The 25,948-nt window shown below is 37.9% G+C and overlaps 1 protein-coding gene across 3 annotated transcripts; it reads right to left on the bottom strand.

The window, feature by feature from the left end:
* LOC127440183 (dnaJ homolog subfamily B member 5-like) lies at positions 1–22,204 on the bottom strand. Of its 3 annotated transcripts, none has more exons than XM_051696638.1 (4): positions 22,043–22,204; positions 12,417–12,672; positions 8,683–9,326; positions 1–3,451 (listed from the first exon to the last, which is right to left on the bottom strand). In XM_051696638.1, exons 2-4 carry the CDS (start codon positions 12,625–12,627, stop codon positions 3,218–3,220), a joined length of 1,089 nt encoding a protein of 362 aa, XP_051552598.1. In that variant the 5' UTR covers positions 12,628–12,672; positions 22,043–22,204; the 3' UTR covers positions 1–3,217. The 3 variants fall into 3 exon arrangements, with proteins under 3 accessions (XP_051552598.1, XP_051552599.1, XP_051552601.1); XM_051696639.1 differs by lacking the exon at positions 22,043–22,204 and adding an exon at positions 12,819–14,010; XM_051696641.1 differs by lacking the exon at positions 22,043–22,204 and adding an exon at positions 13,842–14,010.
* Positions 22,205–25,948: the final 3,744 nt, after the last annotated feature.

The following is a 25,948-nucleotide window of genomic DNA, read 5'->3' as shown; positions in this document are numbered from 1 at the left end:
TGTTAATAACAAAATAAATGTAAAATATAGAATATTAAAACTGTTGTTTTAAAAATCTGTAAAATGTTCTTGAAAATCAAATAAATCCCTTGTAATATTTTTAAATATATATATTTAATAATTGTAGCTGTGCATACTAATAGTGAAGATATTTAAGCATAAAAAACAGTAACACTTTACAATAATGTTCCATGTGTTAACATTAGTTAATGCATTAGCTATCATGAACTAACAATGAACAATATACTTTTTACAGCATTTATTAATCTTGGTTAATGTTAGTTTACAAAAATACAATTGTTCATTGTTAGTTCATGTTGGATAATTGTGCATTAACTAACGTACTTAATATATACAACTTTTGATTTAAAAAATGTATTCAATGTTGAAATTAACTTTTAACCAGTATTAGTAAATGGTGTAAAAGTATTGTTCATTGTTGGTCCATGTTAACTAGTACAGTTAACTAATGTTAACAAATGGAACCTTACTGTAAAGTGTTACCGAAAAAAACATAACTTTTGATGTCACAGTTCTGTTTTACACTACTGACACAGATTAGAGTCAGATATCTTCAGACACATTAATCAACATGAAACAACATACTTAGATCTTTCATTCACTCCATAAAATTTTCATTGTAATATGCTAAGACTGGCATACTGCTATAATGTATTTGAAGAATTACTGTACTCTTTTTAATGTGGGGTTTGAATACTAGAATAAATTAATGAGCATTCTGCCATCATCTATTCACCTACATGTCGTTTGCATGTTATTTGTTCTGTGGAGTATACAAGTAGTTCATACACCTGGTGCATTGTATTCCAAGTCATCTAAAGCAATACAATTGCATCTTATCTATTGATAGCAGTAAAAGACTGATATTTAAGTTGTTATTTACTGCTATGAGAAACCTATGAAGTTTGCAATTTCTTTTCCCTCTGGTGTCAAGTGCAGGTTGTTTCTCATCAAAAACTTTCATATGCCTTCAGAAGACTTGGAATATGATACATGAATTGAATTGCTTTTTTACGCTAAAGTGAGGCACTATCCCCTGACATTGTATTGAAAAGATGGACCAGGATATTCATTATAACATCTGTTTTTGTTTTATGCATAAGAAAGTAAACCATACGATATGAATGAGTAAATTATGACAGAATTTTTATATTTGGGTGAACTCTTCCTTTAAATATGGCTACTGCAATTACATTATTTGGGGAACTGAAATGACCACAAAATCTGATTGCTTGTTGTAATAATACCTTCATAGTTTGTAAATATGCCAAGCTAATGAAAAACAAAACAATAAACAGTTGATTTGAGCCACATTAAGGCACTCAAAATGCCTGTGCTCTCAAAATCTTGTAGGGGAAGTGACCCTACTAAGCCCACATACCATATAAGCCCACTTACTGTTTCATTTTGAAATATAAAAAAGACAGAAAGCAGGAGAAAAATTTGTAGTTGCAGAGGAAATGTACATATTTGTTGGTATCATTTTAGTTTTATTTGGAGCCAAACAAATGTTTCTTTTTTTGAGTTATCTGGGAACAGGTTCTACCACTGTTCGGTGGCCATTCTGGAAGTTGCTCTAAAACTTCACTGTATATGATGACCTTAAAAAGCCTTTTATCTGGAGTCAGATGAACAAACCGGGAGAGAAATGATAAATTAATAAATCAAATACAACTTTATATTATTTATTTTCTTTGTATTTATCAGCAATACTTTGTATTTGAAAAGATGGATTTCTGGATATATATCTGGAGCTAGTGCAGGACACAAACGGCTGATAACCATATGAAAATATTTAAGAAGCTTCTTGAGCTCAAACAAGTATTAGTGCTCTGTCTGTAATTATAATCCAGAAATATAACTTTGTTTTCATGTGGGCTTATAAAGAACAGTGCCTTTGAAAAGCCTGTTTGCTCACAGCTTAAAAGCAGAATAATTATTTTATATGTTTAAACACCAATAACAAACATTCTCTACATTGTAAAATATAGTGTTTTTTTACTCATGGAAACAATATTATGTGTTTATCTTGACTCTACTTTCCATTGACCCCTATTGTTCCTAATAAGCCCACTGAGCAAATCACCCATTGAACCTTATGTTAAAAATCGTAAACTGAATTCATAGTCAACTCTACATACTGGATCTATTTTCACTGCAGGGAGAAAACTAATAGGCAGAGACCAATGTGATTAAAGCTGGCAGGATTCAAAAATTAAATATTTCATTAAATAGTTTTGATGTTTGAGGTCTAAATCTAAAAGAGGTGTTTCTTTAGTAAAATATGAAGCATTTACATTTTAAAAAGCATAGTGGACTTAATAAGAACACATGTGGGCTTAAATGGTACCACTCCAGACTTTTCATGTTTGCAATTAAATTGATAACTTAATTTTGTCAGTTTCTCACAAAACACAACAGAAGTGTTTAGATGAGAGATTAATATTTGAGTTGATACTCATTTTAGTGGAAGGCTACTAACATTTCTTTAAGAAAACATGTCAAACTTAGATTTGGGAGGGCTTAATTGGGTCATTTCCCCTAATTGCACCTCCAAAGGTTTACCTTAATGGCAGCACCTGTTACTTCAAAAACTACAAGAAAGCATCTGTAGACTGCTGAAGTGGGTCAGGGAGAGGAGATATATAAAGTAGTTATCAAACATCTATGCTGGTGCACATAAATCCTACAAAATCAAAAGTCTTCAACACTATGTTGTCTTAAATACTCCATAATTCAAAATGAGCTTATCAATTACAACAAAATTGAGTTTAATTGAATAAAAAAATAATGCAGATCCAAAAAATACCCAGTTATTGTCCTCATCACCAATATAAAACCAAAAATATCACAACCTTCCATCCAATAAATCAGTCGTTTTGTCTTGTATTATTTTGCCTTCAAGATGTTGATGAACAGAATAAGAATATTTCTGGGAAATAATGAAAGACTATTCCTCAAAATCAAAAACAAGTCCTGTAAAAAAAAGCCACAGGCCTCAGCATAACAAACCATGTAAAATACCCCCAAAAAGTCAGTGTTCTTCCACACAATAAATTAAGTAAAAATTTATCAAAATATCAAATGATATTGACCTCCTGTCACATTTGCCACTCTTCATATTCAGTGTCATCATTTTTTGGGGGAAAAGTGTATTTGAAAAATAAAAAGCACAAGACAGTCTCCTACAATTTCTCTAAGACTGGGGTAGGTGCTGTTTGATGATCTCTCTAGACTGGGGTGGTATTCTGTCTGGGAAGCGCACCTGGAACTCCACTATCAAATCCCCGTGCTGGGATGGATTTTTTGGGAAAGGTAGGCCTTCCCCACGCAGTCTCTTGATTGTGCCTGGTTTGATGAGGTCGTTGCAGGGCAATGGGATCACTCGGTTGTCAATGGTGGGAATGTTCACCGTGCAGCCACACAATGCCTATAAAACAAAAGCAAAGTGGAGTCAGTACAGAGAAGAGTTGTTAAAGGCATTTCAACACTTAAGCACAACATCTGCAGGGTGATACAAAGACTGAAATATTATTGAAATGACATGTTCCATTAGAGATTTAAAAAAGAAAACAAATAAATACAAGATAGAATGGCATCAGTTCTTTACATTAGTTACTGACTAACTGCACAATAACTTTGGATAAGACACCTGAAATTAGATACAGGAGCTGTTACAGATTCTGACTTGGCTTGCGTAAATGTGGGCAAGCTTGTGGGGATGTCCAGGTGTGTGGGTGGGTGTGTTATGCAGCAGAGGGGGTATCTGAGTGCACTGAACGCTAATTTTGGCCACTGCTCTCAGTTCACAGAGCTAATGAAGTAACTAAAAAAATCAGCTCAGATCATAAATTCAGAGGGTTTGATTTGAGACTTTGGTTATAAGAAAAAAAAAAAGGCTGAATAACAATTAAAGTTCACACTAAACTAAAACAGATTCAGGATAATAAGTCTTCCACAGATGACAAAACTTTGATATACTGTGAAAACATACAGTACTTTTTAGAATTCAAATCTTCTTACAATTTACAGTCAACACTGGTAAGCATACAAATAACACTTGGAAGCTTACATGCAATTTATATAGTCTTCTAAAAATCTGAAAACCACAATTATTTTGATTAAAAAGTGCACTCAGAAACTTTTCTCTGATTAAAAATGTTTAACAGAAAGAAATTAATAGTACTTTTGAATTTTGTGTTTTAAATCATGTACACTCATACATGAGAGCCATATAAATGGCCTAATAAATGTTTCATTATTTTTTTGTGTTTTATTTTACATGACCTGCCAAATACTTCTCACTTTATCTCTGTAACCCCCTAATTATTGGATACCTTTGCTTGTGCTTCAATTGTGCATTTCTACTACATTGACTTTGGTAAATGAAAACTGCTGTATCCAAACCACTAGTTGTCAGTGTAGATCCAAGGTAGCTGCCATATCGGCTGTATTGGCACTCAAATAATTTTATGAAACAATGGCGTAACATGATAAATATTGTGTGGTCACACAATAACCCCTGTAGCTGACCACTTGTCTGAGGTTGTTCACCTTCAGGCCCATGTCCCACCGAACTGCGAAAGATGGCAGGCTCCCTTCATGGTGTAGAGAAATTTAGTGTTGTTACTTGGGAGCACAAGAATCCAGGTCATTTGAATAGTTGCCTTGTTTCCTCCATGACCAGCATTTCAGTAAAAATTCCTTGGTAATCCATTTTTATGAATTGTATTCATGATGCTAGTGAGACGTTGATGGCACCCTCTGAGCTATCTTTAAGTCACTGCCTATTTGTAGTAAGAAAATAATTCAAAATATAACCATTTTAATTAATTTTCAGCTCCAGGATCTTAGCTAAAGTTCCTGACAGTTAAAGATCATGATTTTAAACAAGATATTATATGGATAAATCCAAGACTTTAAAAGATTAAGGCTTAACGTTTGTGCATTGAACAGCCTAGAGTTATTGTATGTGAGCTTGTGCTGGAGGACCTTTTTATGAACTTTCTGTGAATACCAAGCTCAGACATTGCCAGAGAGCTCTGCTTAGCAGCTGCCTCAAGAGACAAGAAAATGTGTTTGCAATGACATCAGCTCCTTCCTACAGACAGCAGCAGTGTGGGATGGGAGACAGGGGGTTCGTGGAAAGAAGACAGAACTGATAATCTCACCAAGAGTTAAATATGAAAAGGTACAAGCCATCTTCTCAGATGACCCAATCTGTAACTTTGATGTTTGACAAACAGCAACTAGGCTTAGGGTTCTTTCACACTTGGGTTACTTGGTTCGAACCCGAGCTTGATTCCTTATCCCTCCCCCTGCCCCAGCTGGTCTCTGTTCACATTATATATTTGTGGGGTCTCAATTGCGGTCTGATTGCGTCATTGACGTGAGCACCACTATGAGTACAAGCAGCAGCAGCTGATTACCACTGTAACTAGGTAGGTAACGATTCTTTGGATTTACCACCAAAACATTACATGCACACAGCGGCACTTGCGTTTGTCTACCGTGGATGCACTGAATGTGCAAAGATGTGAAGATTGTGAAAATTTGTCTCCAGCAGGTGCTTCACAAGAGATGTGAAGAATGTGAGCTGCTCTCTTTAGGCAAATTATTTAGAGACAAGCTGGTATGACAAATGTATTGTATCATAATAATGGCAACCGAAAACATGCAAAGATGCAAATTATAGGTCATCAATAGCTCTTCACTTTCGCAATTTAGGACAACTGCTTTCATTTCAACAGCAAACTGTACTGGAGTTCACATGAACCATACCCCCACCTTTCAAGCAGACTCGGGTGCGAGTGTGTGAGTTCAGAAAACAGAGATTACATCAACCAAACGAACCGAACTTTGACATCAAACAAACCCAGGTGTGCACCAAAAGCATGCATGTGAAAGCACTCTTAAGCTTCAGCTAATGTCCTAAAACAAGGTTCTTGTCTGAGCTGCTTATGACATTTGAAATTACATTAATTTCTGCTAGTATAGTAGAGCAGGAAAAAATGGCATAGTAAATGTAAAATGGGTAATAATATAATGCACAGTGCATTACTTTACATATCAGGTCTGTGCACACACAATGAGATCCGCTTCCCAAATATCATCATGTTTCTCATCAGTCTACACATACATTTTGAAAAACCTATTTGAGTGAGTTAACTAAAATTGTCTTATGTAATTTTTGTTTTTAAGGTTGTAATTTAATTTACAATAGATCAGATAATTTATTTTAAACCGTTATCTCTCCTTCAAAATTAGTTTTATGTGTTCTTCTCTGGCTTGATTTTGTCTGCATGAATGTAAAAGCTTCCTCTAGGCCAGCTGTATATCTACTGCTGAAAGTAGCATGTCAAGAATGCAGAAAGCATGTTAGCCTTAACAGTTAATTAAAAGTGTGGATGAAGGGTAGATTTTAAACTACAGTTTTATTTCACTGATGTTATGCAATGAGAAAGTGTCTCTTTGGGGTTTAAAGTTTATTTAAAGTTGTTTACATGTTGTCAAAAGTCATTATTATAGCCTGTGCTTGATAATATGAGGATTTTGTGTTTTGTATTGACTAACATTAGTTATGCACACTGATGATATACTGTATGTACACATTACAAAGTATTTTTTCATTGACTATTAAAATGATCACATACCCCTGTTACAATTATATAGCCAAGATTTGAATGTAGCATCAGCCTTCAGGTCCTTCTAGTTTAAACACATCGGACTCACCTAAGTTATATATTTAACTGACACAGATAATGACCGCAGAAATTACAATTTCAAAGCTTTAGGGGGAACTTTTTTTGAATAAATGGAAAGAAAAAAAATCCACTCTAAATCTGCCCTGTGAATGCATCTACAATAAATAAGCAAATGAAAAATTGTGGGGCAATTTGCCATCAGTATGCATGAGATGGTACCAGATGGCAAAACAGTTTGTGATGTTCACTGGCATTTATCAAGTTTCATTCTGGACATCTAATGAGCGAGACCTTCAAAAAGTAAATCACTGCTCTGAATACATATCAGAAACTTGTTATCAGAAAGTTAAACTAAAAACTTTAAGCATTTAATTTACATTGGTTCCTAGATTCAAATCCACATGTGAGATGCTAAAATGGGCCAAGATACTCTTTAGGTAATGTACACTGTTGACCTGGAAGTCTATTAGACACATGCTTTGAAACAGCTGACATCACAAACTGAGATGCTGCCCAAGTAATGTCAACAGAAAGGCCAAAAAATGTAGTACTAATGGAATCAGCATTAATGACAGTGGTGCTCTGAGACACATCAGGGTCACTCAAGACTGACATTAAGGCTATTTCTGGTGATACGCTGAGACTGTCACTATAAAGTATTAACTGACAGTCATATTGTAGGTCACTAGACAAACAGAAATATATGCAGTTAATTATTCTCACTGGGTCATTCCATTTAAATCTCATCACTTCTATGCTACATTGATAGATTAAATAAATCATTGCTTTGATAAAAAATTTAAATCATGTTTCAGCTTTTGATGACCAGGGGCAGAGTTTTCTGAAATTCTAAAGCTCTTATTAGAATCCCTTCAGGCTAGCATTGGAGCAGTGTAGCTGAGAGCTGTCACATGGAATGCCTGATCTGTAACTTCTGTAATGAAAACAAAATGTTTGCCATGAAACAACAAAGCAAAGTTTGGCAGCATCCTTTAGACATCACCTACAGTTTAGAAATTTAGCAGAAATCTTATTCTTCAATTCCAAGTATTATTGTTTTTCAACTTCTTGTTTATTACAGACAAACTACAAGCAAACTATATTATCTAAAATGATTATCCAGATTTCTGGTTCTAGGACATCTAGCATTGTATATTAAATGTGCAACCATAAATGCCATGCTTGTCTAAGTCACATAACAATTTTATCTGCGCTGTTCAACTCTTTCAACCCGCCTTCTCAAAGCGAGGACTCTGTGCTTTGCCGTATGACACTGCACCATGACATTCCTGCGCTCTCACACTGAAGTGGGAGCGAGAGAAAATCAGCTCCAACTTTGAGCAGTGAAGGGACTCTGCAGTCAGTATGCATGATGGGACAGCTATGTAAATTTATGCTTTGTAAGTAATGGCTTACTTGAAGGTTGGCACGTCTGAGTATACATACCCCTGTATACTATTAATATTACATGTACACATTAATGTTATATATAATACAATTTTTCATAATCAAAAATGGTAGGTCACAGATATTGTAGGAAAACAGATCACAATAGAAACAGCAATGATGTACTGTACATGGAGAGAATAATGCAGAAAAATGTAGCAGCCAAGAAAGTTAAAAATATCAGAACTTATTTTGGGTGGGGCTGATACCAAATGAAGCCCTTTAATTCACTCTATAAGTCCATGTAAATGAGGGCACAAAGGCCACAGGGTGGTCCAGTGTTGAGACTGCGGTAAACCTGTCTAATCTAACTCTGGGTCTGTCTATTCTTGGGATACAGCAGCCAACTGATAAAACACACAGGTCTACTTAGACTGCAAGTTAGGAGTGGAAGGAAAAAGCCCACAAGTGCAAAAAAGTGACTGTTAAAGCAAAATGAAAAATGCATAGTGGAAACCAAATGGACTGAATACCAGTTGCATCAAACTGAAGAACATTTAAGGCCACATACCTCCTTAAGACTGATCTTGGCTGTATAAATAATGTTGGAGCCATCTCTTTTGAAGAGTGGATGCCCTTTGTCCTTGAGCACAAATGCAATATCAGCAGGAATGTTCTCAGGTGTCTCATCACCCTCTTTGGGAAAGGTGATCTTGGTCCCTTCCTTCCAGCCCCTCTTGATGACAATGTTAAGGATCTTGTCCTCTGTCCTCATTGACCTTCTGTCTGGGTTCAGCCGTTGGCGAGTGATTCGCATCCGCTTGGTACATCCATGGAAGATCTCCTCTAGAGACACTTTAAGCTCATGTACCACTGGAGGATCCTGTACTTTCCTCCTGCCGCCTCCTGCATGCAAGGGCTCGGTACGATGCCTACGACCACCACCATGATGAAAACCATTGATCCCATTAAAGCCAAAGTGGTTGAAGGAACTGAAAGGATCATCATCTCCATCCATGTCAATGTCCATGTCATGATCGCCATGGTCTGCAAAGCCATTAGTGGTTCCCCGCTGACGTCCAGAGCCAAAGAATATATCAAAGGGATTGGAGCCTCCAAAAAAAGAAGCAAATGTGGCATGTGGATCTCCATGGAAGGTGTAGTGATATGTTGTCCCTTGTCCACAAGATGAGCCGGTCCCACCTGTTTTCAAACCTAAGTGGGAATATGGGGGGGGGGATTACAGTTACTGTAAGTTCTGCGTGAAGTTTTTGCAACCATCAACACGAATGAGCATCAACATAAAGACAAACTGTATTAGCTAAAGTTAGCAAACACTAGTTTTTAGTGATCAAATTTGAAAACCTCTAACAAAGTTTTTGAAACTTTTGCAATCTCATTAAACCCGTTAAGCAACAAGAATGACTTCTCAATGATTATGGGATATCCACCACATTTTAAGAAAACAAGATCATTCAAGTTAGCGCCATCTTTGATTTTTTATTGGAATGACAACGAGGCTGTGAGGGATAGACTTACCATCTCTTCAATGGCACGTATGGTATAAAGCTGTATAAAGCTCCTAGATCACATCTGATTTTCCACACCTCATGTTGTCCGGAGTTCTTTGAATACTGAATGTTCTTGGACAGATATTTGATCCATATTTTGTCTGCGGAATGATCCAAAAACACTTTAAACTGCAGTACAGCCCATTGAAGAGACTGTAAGTCTATCCCTCACAGCCTCGTTGTCATTCCCATTATAAATAAAAAATGGCGCTAGCGTGAATAAGGTCTATTGTCTTTTTCCTAAAAAGAAGCAAATACATTCACACAGCCTTGTTGGACTACGATAGCAATACCAATGGACTAATTTCTTCTACATTGTTTTGGTCTATTGTTTCTTAAAATAAATGCACAGCCATTTTCTTCTTCCATTGTTTGGATTCTCAAACAGCTGTACTTAACGTTTTAAATCACAAATCACTCAAAGTTTGTGCCACCACTACTTAACGTTTCAGTTTCTATAGTGAAAACAGAAAAATAGATAATCTGTCCACAACATTTTATAGGATTAAAGTGACAGCCTTACAGTGCATAATATAGCCCACTATAACTGGCAAACTGAGATGTTCATTAAAGTCCAGGTCAGTTATCAAGTGATAACCTACTCCATGAAGTAACATGGAATAGCATTTGATTTACTCTGCAACTGCCCGCGCTTCACCATTTTGAGGTGTAAAGCTCAATAGGAGACCTACCAAGTCTCTCTCTCTCTCTCTCTCTCTCTTATTCACTCTTTCTCTCTTTTCCCCACCCCCTCTCACCCTGGTAACAAAAGGAATGATATAATAAAATAAACTCACATCACTGGGTAGAAACAGACACTCTCTAAACAAGAAGCCTTCCTTATTTCTATTATTATCCCTTCACTGGCTTTACTTCGTGGTCTGGTATTGAAAAATATTTGGGAAGAAACCTGTACTTGAAATCCTGGGGAACAGAAGATAATGTATTCCTGTAAGAGTGTGAGACCTTCGTATGGTAAATAAGTGCTTATAAGCTCTGGTGTCTGAACTGTTGTGAATGGTTCAGACAAAAACTAATTTACTTTACTGTAAAAGTGTCCACTTCACAAATAATAGAAATAGCAGATAAGGTACAGAAAGAGCAGGTAGGATCAAACAATAAGCACCAACTTGTTATGGCAGGTGATTGATGGCTTGTAATAAATGCATTCCCTCTAAAGATTAGGACTCAAGCTGAGTCATCTAACTTCATATCTTCACTCTTCTTCACTCTTCTTATAAAACATATATCCACCTCATTCTTTGCAACTTCTTTGAAACAAACATCAACTCCTCAGGCCACAACAAAAAATGAGGAGGCAGTTATTAAAAGTGGGTCATTTAAGAATAATTCCATCTAACTCAGAAGTTGTAAAATATTTGCAAAGCTCTGATACAGGGGATACTAATGCAAGCTATGACAAATTGAATCTGTCTTATTATAGCCAAACTAGCTTGCTGCTGTCACATCCTTTTGAAAGAACACATGGGCTTTTTTTTTTTTACAGACTCAATACAATAAGTGTCTGTAGATCAACTGGTAGAGCATGGTGTTAACAATGCCAAGGTCATCGATTTGATTCCAAAGGAACACAAAAATTGTATACCTTGAATACACTGATAAATGCTTTGGGTAAAAATGTCTGTTGTGTGCATTTAAATGCACAATCTTATATCGATTAGCTTAATAAGTTGAGAACATGTAAGGTCATTTAAGCGCCTTAAACCATGTTCCTTTATCGGGATAAGGCCATAAACAGTTTAGCCATAAACTGATCAACACAGGTAGATTTATGCTCATTTCGGGCGATTTTGCATTGCATGTAAACACCTTTACTGCCGTTCTACCTGCCTGTCCAATGTGTGCAAGTATTTTGCACATGCCAGTTTGTTTTGCCATCAAAAGCAGAGAATAATCAAATGATTTCAAATTTAATGTCATGTTTTGTGTGTGTGTGTGTGTTGTTGGAATTTTTTAATAGATTTTTGGTAGTTATCAGTGTATTGGTGTGCATGTAAACACAAATGTAAATGAAAGGACAGATTGGTGCATTGAACTCCAAGATCTAAAAACATCGAGTTTTCTTGCACTTTCACAATTCTGTACTAACATTAGTAAAGATGGAATTTGCAGGTGTATTTGGTCTAAAAATAGATAAATTATGCTGGCATTAAGCCTAGAGCTGGCATAACTGGGAAGAGAATCAGCTTGAAATCCTTCTTTGTCTCAAAATGTATTCTTATTTTGGAACAGTGCCATGTGTATAGGAGGGTTATTTTGATTATAAGAAAAAGCAGAGATAGAGCTGTATTGACAGTGTACAAAAACTGCGGTCTAGCCACAAGAGTGAAGACAAAGATCCTTCCTATGTTATAAACAGAACTATGCTTTGGTATATGAAAAGTCTCATTGCTCCAAGCACCTGTAATGTTTTCTTATAAACATCAAAAGCTCTACTGAAGACTGAAAGGTAAGATATAATTTTTCAGAATGTGTTCAACCACAGTTACAAACAGACTGCTCTTAGATGGTTGTGGTTGACACTTTATCTATGTTGAAATATTCATAAAATTGACTATACAATAAGTATCCTCCAAAATTGTCAAAAAAAAAAAAAAAAAAACATTCTTGTTGCCCAGGCCCCAGACAACTGTTTAAGCCCCAAGGGTGAGTCAAAGAATCTGATTACTGAGATATTTGGCTACAGTTCTAGTGTAGATTCCCCCATACTCACCATCCTCCCCGTACTGGTCATAGATGACTCTCTTCTTTGGGTCACTCAGAACTTCATAGGCCTCTGCTATCTCCTTGAACTTCTCTTCAGAATTAGGATCTTTGTTTTTGTCTGGATGGAACTTCAGGGCCATCCTTCTGTAGGCCTTTTTGATTTCATCCTCATTAGAGCCTGAAGGAATGCCTAGGATCTTATAGTAATCCTTGCCCATGGCTTTGATTTACAGATAACGTCCTTCCAGAACAGCCCAAGCACTCTATAAATCAAGGATGAAAACATTTAATTAAATAATTAAAATGCACTCAGGTTATTTTCAAAATTCTGTTTAGACTCCCCAATGTAACCTTTTTGACCTCAACAGGTCTTGGATGGAAACATTATGAATATTGTGATAACAATTACCTTTCTGAAGGGTTCGACTGGTCTGACCAACTACAGCACCAAAGAGCACATGAATAAAGATTATAGATACACAGAATATAGGACTTAACTTGCAACAAATTAAAACAGCTTTGACATGTAAAGTTAAATCAAATGTCTTAAAGGGGTAGTTCACCCAAAAATGATAATTCTGTCATCATTTACTCACCCTTAAAAAAGTCATACGGGTTTGGAACATCAAAAGAGTGAGTAAATGATGACAGAATTTCATTTTTGGCAGTAAGACCCCTTTAATTCTCTGGACTGAACAGGAAGATGAGCTGAATAGTGGTATAACCCTTCTGTTGCATACAGTGTCGATTATATTCAGCTGGCATTTTGTGTAAAGGGTAATGACTAGACATGCATGTACAGTACACTGCAATAGTGGAATCATATCTCTCAAAGTGGCCAAAGTGGCGGAAATCAACCTGGAAATGTAAGAATATTAATGAGCGTTACACCCCATCGTGTGCTCTAACGACGTGTATATTAAAACTAAACTGAAGATGGATGGCGTCAAGTGAAAGTCCTTGATCAACCGAGCGTGTCTTTTGGGCGACAATGAAACACTGTAAAAGGGGCAGTTCACACCGAAATCGCCCCGTCTGCACGTCTTTTACCGTTGCGTTCAGCTGTTTTTAGCGTCTCGTGTTCCTGCAGCGTTATTTAGACGCCGTGTCAAGTAAAAAAAAAAAAAAAAAAACTTCAACCTTTAAAAATGCGTCTCGAGACATATTTCTATTCGCCGCGTATTGCTTTATTTATTTATTTATTTATTTTTTTTAGCGCAAGAACCCGTTCGGTCTGAACAGTCCCTAACAAAGACAGAATTATACACAGAGCAGTTTAGTCTCATGCAAAAATAAGCAGATCCGTTGGTTGTTATCTTTTCCGTATAGACCGGTAAACAAAATGCCAAAGGATTCAGACTAAACTATAGATACTAATCAAATATATTCGACAGGTCACGACAGTAGACACCAACAGATTAATTATGCTCACCGGTTATATCTGCAGAACAATGATGCCGGTTTGCCGCATCCGGTAGGAGATCCTCATCGCCGAATCAGACGCTCTGAGGTCTCCCGGTATTCCTCTCCGGTATTTAATGAGGTCATGACGACCAGCAATGGAATTTATATATATATATATATTATAACGGAACGTCTGGTGACTGAGCGATCTGACGTCAGTTCAGACAATCCTGACCTCTTTCCGTATTTTCCGCATAAAAATAGATTTAACAAAGTCTGCACACCACTATACAGTGAGACAGACATGCAGGGTCGCTTTGCAGACAAGAGCACACCACGGTAAAATAAAACAGCACACATGCAAAGATTAAATGAATACTAGTCGTGTCTAAAACCTAACAAGCTGTTTAAATGGGCCGCTCAGCTCACTGGGGTTAAAGACTTTTATCAAAGTGAAGACAACCATAAAAGAGCCTTTAAATGACAGATCCTGATAACAGTCCATGAACTTCTACGAGGCGGTACTGTCTTAATATTCATCACTACTATGAATTATAAACATACATAGTATTTTGTAATAATTATTGGTGTGCTATTGGAATAACAAATCAGTGTATTTTACACTCTCCGCTTAACTACTAACTAAAAAACAAGACTGTAGAAACAGACTTACCTGAAAAATCTCACAAGAAAATGGAAAGGATATAGGCAGACAATATCATTATTGATACGAATTTCAGCTGCACGTTTGAAGGCAGACAGAATTGAAAACACAAGCTTACCGTTTGAAAGTATCCTTCAGCTGTCTGCAGGTCAGAACTGCACGACATCTACTCCATTCTTTAGCCACGCCCATTAATTCAAAATGACCCCGCCCCCTTATGTCATACACGTACATAAATCAGAATTCAAGAAGCTCTCCATGGATCACATCTCCAGAATAAAGTGCATTGTGGATAGAAGTTCGTATAAGGGGAATATAAAAAAGCATTATGATTAAATAATACAATAATTATTGGTGCGGTTTTTAATTAAATATTAGAATTATATATTAATTTATGTTAAAAGTGTACAATCTTAGGTAGGCTATTTGTAGATGTACCCAAATAATCTTCACTGAAGTGTAAACTTCACAATGAAGTAAAGGGGCCCCTTCAAAGAACCAAGATTATTGTGAGAGAGAGAGTGCTCAACATTTTTAACTTTGAAGAGATTTTCCTCATAATTATTTGTTAAATCATAAATAATTTATGGAGGTATTGCTCAAACCGAAATAAATAATAATAATAATAAACGACTGATCTGAGAAAAAGAGAGTTTTAAGTTTTAATTATTTTTAGTTTGATCAGTATTGCTTTTATAGGCCAGAACTCTCAAGTGTCCACTCACTGAAGATACTGTTATAACTGTGCAAAACAGATATATTAGAATGACTCATATACTTTTTCAAAGGGTTAAAAACATTCTCTGTGATGCTGGATGAGGGACAGACTCAACACAATGGATGGGAAACATACTTTTCAAAGATCCTTGCATTAATGTGTCCCCCAATCAATGTACATAACCAAATATTATAAATATAAACTCAGCAAAAAAAGAAACGTCCCTTTTTCAGGACACTGTATTTTAAAGATAATTTTGTAAAAATCCAAATAACTTTACAGATCTTTATTGTAAAGGGTTTAAACAATGTTTTTCATGCTTGTTCAGTGAACAATAAACAATTAATGAACATGCACCTGTGGAACGGTCGTTGAGACACTAACAGCTTACAGACGGTAGGCAATTAAGGTCACAGTTATAAAAACTGAGGACACTAAAGAGACCTTTCTACTGACTCTGAAAAACACCAAAAGAAAGACACCCAGGGTCCCTGCTCATCTGCGTGAACATGCCTTAGGCATGCTGCATGGAGACATGAGGACTGCAGATGTGGCCAGGGCAATAAATTGCACCGTCTGTACTGTGAGACACCTAAGACAGCGCTACAGGGAGACAGGAAGCACAGCCGATCATCCTCGCAGTGGCAGACCACGTGTAACAACACCTGCACAGGATCGGTACATCCAAATATCACACCTGTGGGACAGGTACAGGATGGCAACAACAACTGCACGAGTTACACCAGGAACACACAATCCCTCCATCAGTGCTCAGACTGTCCGCAATAGGCTGAGAGAGGCTGGACTGAGGGCTTGTAGGCCTGTTGTAAGGCAGGTCCTTACCAGATATCACTGGCAACAACGTCGCCTATGGACACAAACCCACCTTCGCTGGACCAGACAGGACTGGCAAAAAGTGCTCTTCACTGACGAGTCGTGGTTTTGTCTCACCAGGGGTGATGGTCGGACTTGCGTTTATCGTTGAAGGAATGAGCGTTACACCAAGGCCTGTACTCTGGAGCGGGATCGATTTGGAGGTGGAGGGTCCGTCATGGTCTGGGGCGTTGTGTCACAGCATCATCGGACTGAGCTTGTTGTCATTGAAGGCAATCTCAACGCTGTGCGTTACAGGGAAGACATCCTCCTCCCTCATGTGGTACCCTTCTTGCAGGCTCATCCTGACATGACCCTCCAGCATGACAATGCCACCAGCCATACTGCTCGTTCTGTGCGTGATTTCCTGCAAGACAGGAATGTCAATGTTCTGCCATGGCCAGCGAAGAGCCCGGATCTCAATCCCATTGAGCACGTCTGGGACATGTTGGATCGGAGGGTGAGGGCTAGGGCCATTCCCTCCAGAAGTGCCTAGGTGGAAGAGTGGGGTAACATCTCACAGCAAGAACTGGCAAATCTGGTGCAGTCCATGAGGAGGAGATCCACTGCAGTACTTAATGCAGCTGGTGGCCACACCAGATACTGACTGTTATTTTTGATTTTGACCCCCCCCCCCCCCCTTGTTCAGGGACACATTATTCCATTTCTGTTAGTCACATGTCTGTGAAACTTGTTCAGTTTATGTCTTAGTTGTTGAATGTTTTTATGTTCATACAAATATTTACACATGTTAAATTTGCTGAAAATAAAAGCAGTTGAAATTGAGAGGATGTTTCTTTTTTTGCTGAGTTTATATCTATCTATCTGGTAAACTTAGTCCCCATACAGCTATTTCAAATATAATTATGAGCAAAAACCACAGACTCATTATTCTACATAAGTTTTGTTAATATGGGTTGGTGGCTTTGTTTACCTGCTCTTGTAAAAAAATTGCACATTTGTTTTAAATTAATTTGATAACTCATAACTGATCACAAGCTGTCACTAAGGGATGCAGAATCTGCCCTTCCTTTCACAGCTAATTGGCCCCATGACTCAGTCCAGATAAACAAAGCAAAAAGGAGGGGTGAAGCTATTTTATATAATGAAAGGAGAAAATGACGTTTGAGTACATTTAATATTCATATCAATTCCTCAGGCGAATTTGGGGGTGTATCTCAGACCTAAACGTCATGAATGTTGCTTCATGAAGATGAGAAAAAAGATTATTATAATGTGGCTTATCTGCTGGTACGTACTACGTGGTATGCACAGAGATAATGGTAAAGAGAGCAGAGAGAGAACAATACATGAATAAAGGGAAATAATGCAGGATCCACATCGATTCAGAGATAATTTGCTCTTTGCAGAGAACACATAATAACTCTTCAATGCATATGCCCTCATCCACCTCCCAGCAGGTCCTCTTCACTCTTAAAGGCCCTGGGCACTTATAAGGCTAAGACTAAGTGGGCACAATGCATCTGAGTGCTTAACTTTATTGCTGCAGGGGACCAGGCTCTCCAAAGATGTCTGGGATCTCGCTCCTCTAAGGTAATTCCGCAATCTATGGTATTTCCACATTCAGCCTCCTTTGTGTTTAGGCTGTTCAGGATGGCTGTTACATAAGCTTATATCCATACCCTTTGATTTTCTTCCATCCAATTTAAACCATTTAAGTCCATTAGCTGCTTATTTTGAAACTTCTGAATGTTTCTAAAAATAGATATTTACACTGAGGTTGATCCATGGTGTGCAATGTTGTGACTGTCATTGAAGTGGTAAGATTTTTTATTACTTAATTATTTTTTTATTTATGAAAAGGGAGGAGGTTGTGAATCTTTTGTTGCTTTAGTTAACTTCTCATTATTGAAATAAATAAATGTAAGATATCAAGAGATCTCAAGTACAGTATATTAAAGGAGTTTTTTTTTTCTTTTTTTTTTTCAAAAAATAATTTGTTTGCTGATACCCTAAATAACCTGTAATATCTAAGCAGGTGTGGTCAACCTTTTCGATATTTTAACAGCAAAAATAATATTTAATGTATTGTATGTAATATGTCTGTATAGATCTGTGTAGACAGACATACAAATACAATGAGAACATTTACTGAAACTATTTTTCTATTTATAAGTAAGATCATCACTAAATTACATTATCAGCAAACTTCCCTCAATAACTGAATATTCTTGGAAACAAAATCCATTCTACTCTATTAATATGCAGATGAGTCATACTAATGAGGTGTTGTGCTCTAGAATAATTATGAGTTAATTTCAGTGAAACATTCCTCATGTCTTACACTTTTGAATAAAGTTAGCTCACCTCTTTACATAGATTGACATAGAGAGATGGAAGAGGTGGACCACTGGGAATAAGTGCACCTGAGTCATCAGAGGCAACATGAGTGTGGAGGAGAAATGTAAATGTATGAGTGACTCAGAGAGAGGACAGTATATTCTCAGCTCCCACATGTGACAGCATAAGTGCAGTGACTTGTCCATATGGATAGTTATTTAACCCCATTCACACACTATTCTGTGTAAAACAATTGTAGTTTAAAAAGAGTTTTATGGGAAGTGATGGGCATAACACAGATGTTCAGTCAGGGAACAGTGAAACTCTAACTGGGAATATCCATTCGGGTGCAGCTCTTTGCTCATCATAGCATGTTTTTCATGTAGTTCAGGACTCCCCTAAAGGCAATTCTCTGTCCAGAAATACCCAGATTAGTATCTCTATGGCAACCGGCTTCACCGACTGTACCTCCACTGTCCATCCACCTCTTCAGCTCTCTACATGACTTAATGAATAAAGGACTTTATAATCAAATAATAAATAAATAAAATCCCACTCACATGTCAAAGTGAATCATTTCTTGCGGTGAAGGGGTGGCATACAGTACAAGTGGAAGCTTTTTTTTTCTAAATGTCCAATTGCTGCCTGTAGGACACACTTGCACCTGTATTCCAAAATGTATACCATTAACAAATGGAGAGAGAGAGAGAGAGAGCAGTTTGAACACTGGCTGAAAAAACTGTACACATAAAATGTACCTTAAAACCAGACAGCATAATGGTAGCCATGACAACTCGACAAAGAGCTAGCCTTTAATGAGCTATACAGCAAAGATTCTGGGCATCTGTCAAGGTCTATTTAATCAGGGAGATTAGAGATGAAAGTTTAGTGTAATTGATGATGTTCTCTGTTGTAGTTCAAGTCATACTTTTCATCAAATCACTCTTCAGTAAACAGTCTTAAGCCAAGCTCTCCCCAAGTACCAAAGTAATTTATTTTTTAAAATAATACTACTAATATCAATCAATCAACCAACCAACCAGTCAAATCAACTAATCTTCATTGATTCATGTTTGTGGTTATGATTGTTTGTTGTTTCTCAATAGAGTGCACCAGTGCCCGCCCAATTCTTCAGTCGTATTGGTTCCAGAAATGTTTTTTATACTATACATTTTTTTCCATAGGTATTTCAGAAGATCCTTCATAAAAGAGTTCAAAGCCGTGAACCAAACCAACCAGCTTCGAGGTGAATCACATAACAATTTTGATTTAAAGCAAAAAGTATTGGAAAATTGGACAAAAAGACAAAGGACAGTGTGCTTAATGTCTCCCTTGGAGCATTGCGAATTACGTATTCAACTTTAAAACAATGGAAAATATAAAACTATTGATTTAAAGTTGTTAATTAAAAGTTCATGGGTAGTGTAGTTGTTGGCCTGGAATTCTGTTATCAAATACAATTATAAAAAAGTTCAGTAGAGGTATTCAGTAACAACCTCACAGCTCATTGTAGGTATGCTTTTAAAGGTTTTTAAGTTATAGTTAATAATCAACCTATGGGAAAAAATGAATGAGATTTTTACTTCTGGAAACAAACTGTTTTTGAATTTGACTGTTGTCTTTCTATTTTTATTAAACATCACCAGAAAGGGATAGTTTCCAAGTCAACACTCACAGAATTTGATTCAGATGACCACTGAACCAAAAGCTTAGCCTTACATTTTTTTTGCTGTAATTGTATTCACTCATTAGGGAACAGGAGATTGTATTGATCATCTCTTTCATTGTCAAGTCTCTCAGCTTGTTTCATCTGGAGCACATGAAAAATAAAATGGTAAGTGTTGCCATCTTTGCCTCAGAACTTTTCAACAGGAATAAGGGTATGACACAACTGGTGCTATGCATATATCTAAAGCAGCACATGTAGCCTATTCTAGGTGAATGTCTGCTCATATCAGAAGCTTTGATGGGTACACCACTATTTCATTGGTCAAATGAATTTTTCATGAGACCAAAACTCCCACCATTTGTATTTGTGTAACACCATGTGTTATTACCTTGTTAAAAAGTGTCATAAGCTACATGCTCATGCCATCTTTATCGAATCATTTCACTACACACTTCACATCAGGTTCTATAGAAACTGATATTAAAATAGGCCTACTATTTCCAATCTGATATATGACTAAGACTACTATCAAAATAAGTAATATATGATAATATGTACAGGCCGATAAAGTGGAGTGGATGTCCAGTAAAATGGAAATGGAAATTATGAGGCATGTTCTCATTCGCTGATAAATGACACGCATGGCTCTCTCCCTCTGTTAAAACAGCAATATGACTCATGTGCACTATGCACCATGACTGCCTCATGTTGACCGTGCCAGTTGGGGCTAACTACTGTAGGTTGCACTGCTTTTCCAACCCTGTAAAACCTTTGTTCAAATCACTCATGTGAGAAGCAAGTCTAAACAAAGAGGGTTGTGAACATGCAGAGGGAAAGATTCTTAGACTTAATAATGTAAATGTGGCCACTAAAGTTGGCTGATATATTAAACGAGATCCATCACTAACAACTGGCAGTTAATCCGCATAAGTCATGTGTTTCATTAGTGATGTATTGCAGATAGGATCTCCCATGTATGTGTAATGCACTCGCCCAGTTTTCACCACTGGATTTATTGTTTCCATAATGTACTGTGCAATTCAGTCAAAGTGCAATAATCTTCAAGTTCTCCCTCATTAAAAGCACTAAGTCTCTATAACACACTAATCAGTGTAAATGGCATTAAGCTCACTTTAATGACTTTTATCATTACATGTTACTAAAAAAGAGATAGCATATGTCCATCTACAATTGTGTCTATTAAAAATTGTGTGAGATTGTTTCAATCCATTTGTTAGAGGCTACACAATGTTTACAGAGGTCAACTGAAGACGTCATTATAACTTTGTGTTCAATGTGTCAGAGAAATCTTACAATGCCAAAGTTTTCATTTGAAATGTGATGGAAGAGGGCAGAAATAAGGTAATGGTGCTAGAGAAGCTGTGCTGGATGATGGATGTTCGTTCAATAGCACAGAATATGTGGGATCAGACAAGGTCAGCTTATTAAATTCTCAGACGCCTGTCTGTCCAACATGATCACACAGGAAGTCGGCATGTTGTTTCTAAAAGTTCTAGTACCCTAGATTCGACCACATTATGGCGAATCACTGAAAAGTCACTGACCAGCTCCTATCAGACATTTTTGCATCGACTCAAATGTTTTTACCTTCTACTGTGGCGCAACCGGAAATGTGTTGTGTCTGCAGCATGGGAGACCTGGATTCGCATCCTCCCATTGAAACCAGGAAGGAATTGCGTTTGCATAATCAGTGACGAATGCGATTCTGAGGTTGCATTTTTCCCTCTAACATTACAATTTTGCTCCACTGATGGTTGGTTTAGGTTTGGGGGGATACAGTTTTTAAAATATGCATTCCTCTTCATTGTTTACATCCTGTACAGCTGAAAACAACTCGCTTTTGGCACTGCTCCGTGGACATTTCACCCAGAAAATGGAGCTCACGCCCATACGCCCAACAACACTTACCACTTTGGCCACTGGGGGCAGTGTTTTAAATTTCGTAAAGCACAGACATATTTTAGGTAAAGAAAGTCAACTTACTGTTTCCGATTTCACTCATCCTCAGCACTGCTGCTGATCTCCACCACTAACACACTCTGTCACTCTGGAGCAATGAGTGTCTTTAACAGCAGCCTTGATGCATTACAAAAAACTCACCCAACTAAAAATTTTAGTTTTACATTACACACCACTAGATCTTGTTCTGATGTAGCCTTGAGTATATATACAGGGACAATTCACCAATGAAGGGAAATGCCTTTAGAAACAGAATCTGGAAAGAGTTTGGAACAGGAAACTTAATGTTATCTGCATGAAAACACCCTACCGGACACATCCATTTATGTGATGTGTCATAACTGCTTGAGGCAAGCCTACACTGGATGCGTCGAAGTGAACATGCAGAAAGTACGGACCACACAAGTACATTTTCATTTACATTTACGTCTCTCATATGCATTGGAATGGCGTTTTGCTCCACTGAAAACGCAGACTTTCGGAAGCGCATCCTAGTACTGCATACTATAGTTTGAAAACTCAGTTTTTCGCTTCCTAAAGTCATCATTTTCCAAATTATGAGGTAATGGAGAGCATTTCCGAAATGCTCTATTTTTGGTGGAGGAAAACATTGTTCTAGTGTGGATAAGAGGTGTAAATGTAGCAAAATTTAGTAGTATGGACATGGCCTAATCACTCAAATTCTTTGAACTTCCTTGAAGTACTTTATATATATATATATATATATATATATATATATATATATATATATATATATATATATATATATACACACTATATTGCCAAAAGTATTCGCTCATCTGCCTTTAGACACATATGAATTTAAGTGACATCCCATTCTTAATCCATAGGGTTTAATGTGACGTCGGCCACCCTTTGCAGCTATAACAGCTTCAACTCTTCTGGGAAGGCTTTCCACAAGGTTTAGGAGTGTGTTTATGGGAATTTTTGACCATTCTTCCAGAAGCGCATTTGTGAGGTCAGACACTGATGTTGGACGAGAAGGCCTGGCTCGCAGTCTTCGCTCTAATTCATCCCAAACGTGCTCTATCGGGTTGAGGTCAGGACTCTGTGCAGGCCAGTCAAGTTCTTCCACACCAAACTCGCTCATCCATGTCTTTATGGACCTTGCTTTGTGCACTGGTGCGCAGTCATGTTGGAACAGGAAGGGGCCATCCCCAAACTGTTCCCACAAAGTTGGGAGCATGGAATTGTCCAAAATCTCTTGGTATGCTGAAGCATTCAGAGTTCCTTTCACTGGAACTAAGGGGCCAAGCCCAGCTCCTGAAAAACAACCCCACACCATAATCCCCCCTCCACCAAACTTCACAGTTTGCACAATGCAGTCAGACAAGTACCGTTCTCCTGGCAACCGCCAAACCCATACTCGTCCATCAGATTGCCAGATGGAGAAGCGTGATTCGTCACTCCAGGGAACGCGTCTCCACTGCTCTAGAGTCCAGTGGCGGCGTGCTTTACACCACTGCATCTGACGCTTTGCATTGCACTTGGTGATGTATGGCTTGGATGCAGCTGCTCGGCCATGGAAACCCATTCCATGAAGCTCTCTACGCACTGTTCTTGAGCTAATCTGAAGGCCACATGAACTTTAGAGGTCTGTAGCGATTGACTCTGCAGAAAGTTGGCGACCTCTGCGCACTATGCGCCTCAGCATCCGCTGACCCCACTCTGTCATTTTACGTGGCCTTACGAGTTGCTGTCATTCCCAATCGCTTCCACTTTGTTATAATACCACTGACAGTTGACTGTGGAATATTTAGTAGTGAGGAAATTTCACGACTGGACTTGTTGCACAGGTGGCATCCTATCACAGTACCACGCTGGAATTCACTGAGCTCCTGAGAGCGGCCCATTCTTTTACAAATGTTTGTAGAAGCAGTCTGCATGCCTAGGTGCTTCATTTTATACACCTGTGGCCATGGAAGTGATTGGAACACCTGAATTCAATTATTTGGATGGGTGAGCGAATACTTTTGGCAATATAGTGTATATATGTATGCTTATACTAATAAGAGGTCAGTTTAATGATATGATAATATTTCTGTGGTTACAATAAAACAATTTTTATTGATTCCATTCAACAAATTAAATAAACATCACAGAAAATGTGGAATCAAATTATGTACAATTAAACCCTTCCCCCCGAACACCCCCACCCGACACAAACACTCACCCCAGTGGTCATAAATATTTGGAAAAAAAACACACACACAAAAATAACCACAATAAATAAATAAAAAGCATATTTTCAAAAAACAACCAAATTGCACACACATATTTAAAACTAGAGATCCCTCTCCACTACCCCTCCCCGAAAACCTTCCAAAAAGGCCAAATATCTGCCCCATTTCCTATCAAATAACCCCAGATTTCCCAGCCTTCTATACATCCCTTCCTCAAAGGCCGCCACCCTCCCCATCTCCGAGCACCACTCATGAAATGAGGGCGCTCCAACCGACCTCCAACCCCTTAAAATTGCCTGTCTGGCGATCAAGACGCTCGTTAGGACCCAACTCTTTATGTGCCGATTCTCAATGTCGATGACCACCCCATCGCCCAAAATACAGAGTCTGGGGCAAAGTGAAAGCCGAGTGCCCAATACATCACATATAAGACTCTGAACTTTCAACCAGAACTCCTGGATCTCAACACCCCCCCAAAAGACATGAGTTATGTCTCCAACCTCTGATTGACATCGCCAGCAGGTGGGTGTGTCTTTAAGACCAAGCCTATACAATCTGTAGGGGGTCCAATAAAATCGATGTAAAATCTTAAATTGCATAAGGCGACCCCTTACATCTCTAGATGCAGACTTGACATTTTTTAGGATCCTAGCCCACACCCCCTCCTCCAATGTCAAGTTTAGATCTTTCTCCCATAATTTTTTGAGAGAATTCAAAGTTTCGTCCCCCAGACTCTGAATTAGCAGGGAGTAATACACTGATGCCTCATGACCCTTCCCAAAAGCAGCAATCACCACTCCCAGAGTATCTGCCGCACTGGGGGGGGGGGTGCGTGCCACTACCAAAAACAGTGCAGAGTGCGTGCCACTACCAAAAACAGTGCAGAGTAGGTGGCGCAACTGTAAATACTTATAAAACTGAGATCTGTTAATGCCAAAATGTTGAACCAAATTTTCAAAAGGTCTCAATACCACATGATATCGATGAGACGCCTGATGTTATCAGAAGAGCTACGGCCCCGAATAAACCCCACCTGATCTATATGTATAAGTGATGTCATAACTTAATCGATTAGCCACAAAAATTTTACATCTAACTGGCTTGGATCGTTGTCCTTTTTAAGAATCTGACTGATCCGGGCTTGTGTCATGGTTGGAGGAAGCTTTCTATTCTTTAATGGAATAACCAAAACCCATTCCGTATAAACTTCTAACAAAAGTGGAGCCACTAATATCTTCATCAGTAGATGAAGACGTGGAACTATAGAGATCAAATAGAATTCTTTAAAAGCATTATTAATATCAATGGCCGAGGTAAATATTTCACCACCAGCAGATTTCACTGAGGTAATGGTTGAAAAAGACTCTCTCTGCTTTATATATCTAGCCAAAAGTTTTCCTGCTTTGTCCCCTGACTCAAAGTATGACTGTCTTGCCCTGAATAACCAAAACTCCACTTTCCGTGACAAAATAGTATTATATCTATATTTCAATCGGGTTAATTCTCTGAGGCCATCAGATGACATTCGGCGCTTCAGCTCTGCCTCGGCACTTTTAATATTCCCTTGTAACTCCACAAGTTCTTGTGCTTTGGATTTTTTGGTGAATGAGGCATACTGTATGATCCGACCCCTAAGAACCGCCTTAAGTGCCTCCCAAGCCACGGCCACAGAGGATACTGAGGACCAGTTGGTCTCCATATAAACACTGATTTCAGTCTTTAACAT

This window comes from Myxocyprinus asiaticus, chromosome 4 (assembly GCF_019703515.2).
Source record: "Myxocyprinus asiaticus isolate MX2 ecotype Aquarium Trade chromosome 4, UBuf_Myxa_2, whole genome shotgun sequence".
NCBI classification, from domain to species: domain Eukaryota; kingdom Metazoa; phylum Chordata; class Actinopteri; order Cypriniformes; family Catostomidae; genus Myxocyprinus; species Myxocyprinus asiaticus.
This window is presented reverse-complemented; position numbering and strand designations above follow the sequence as displayed.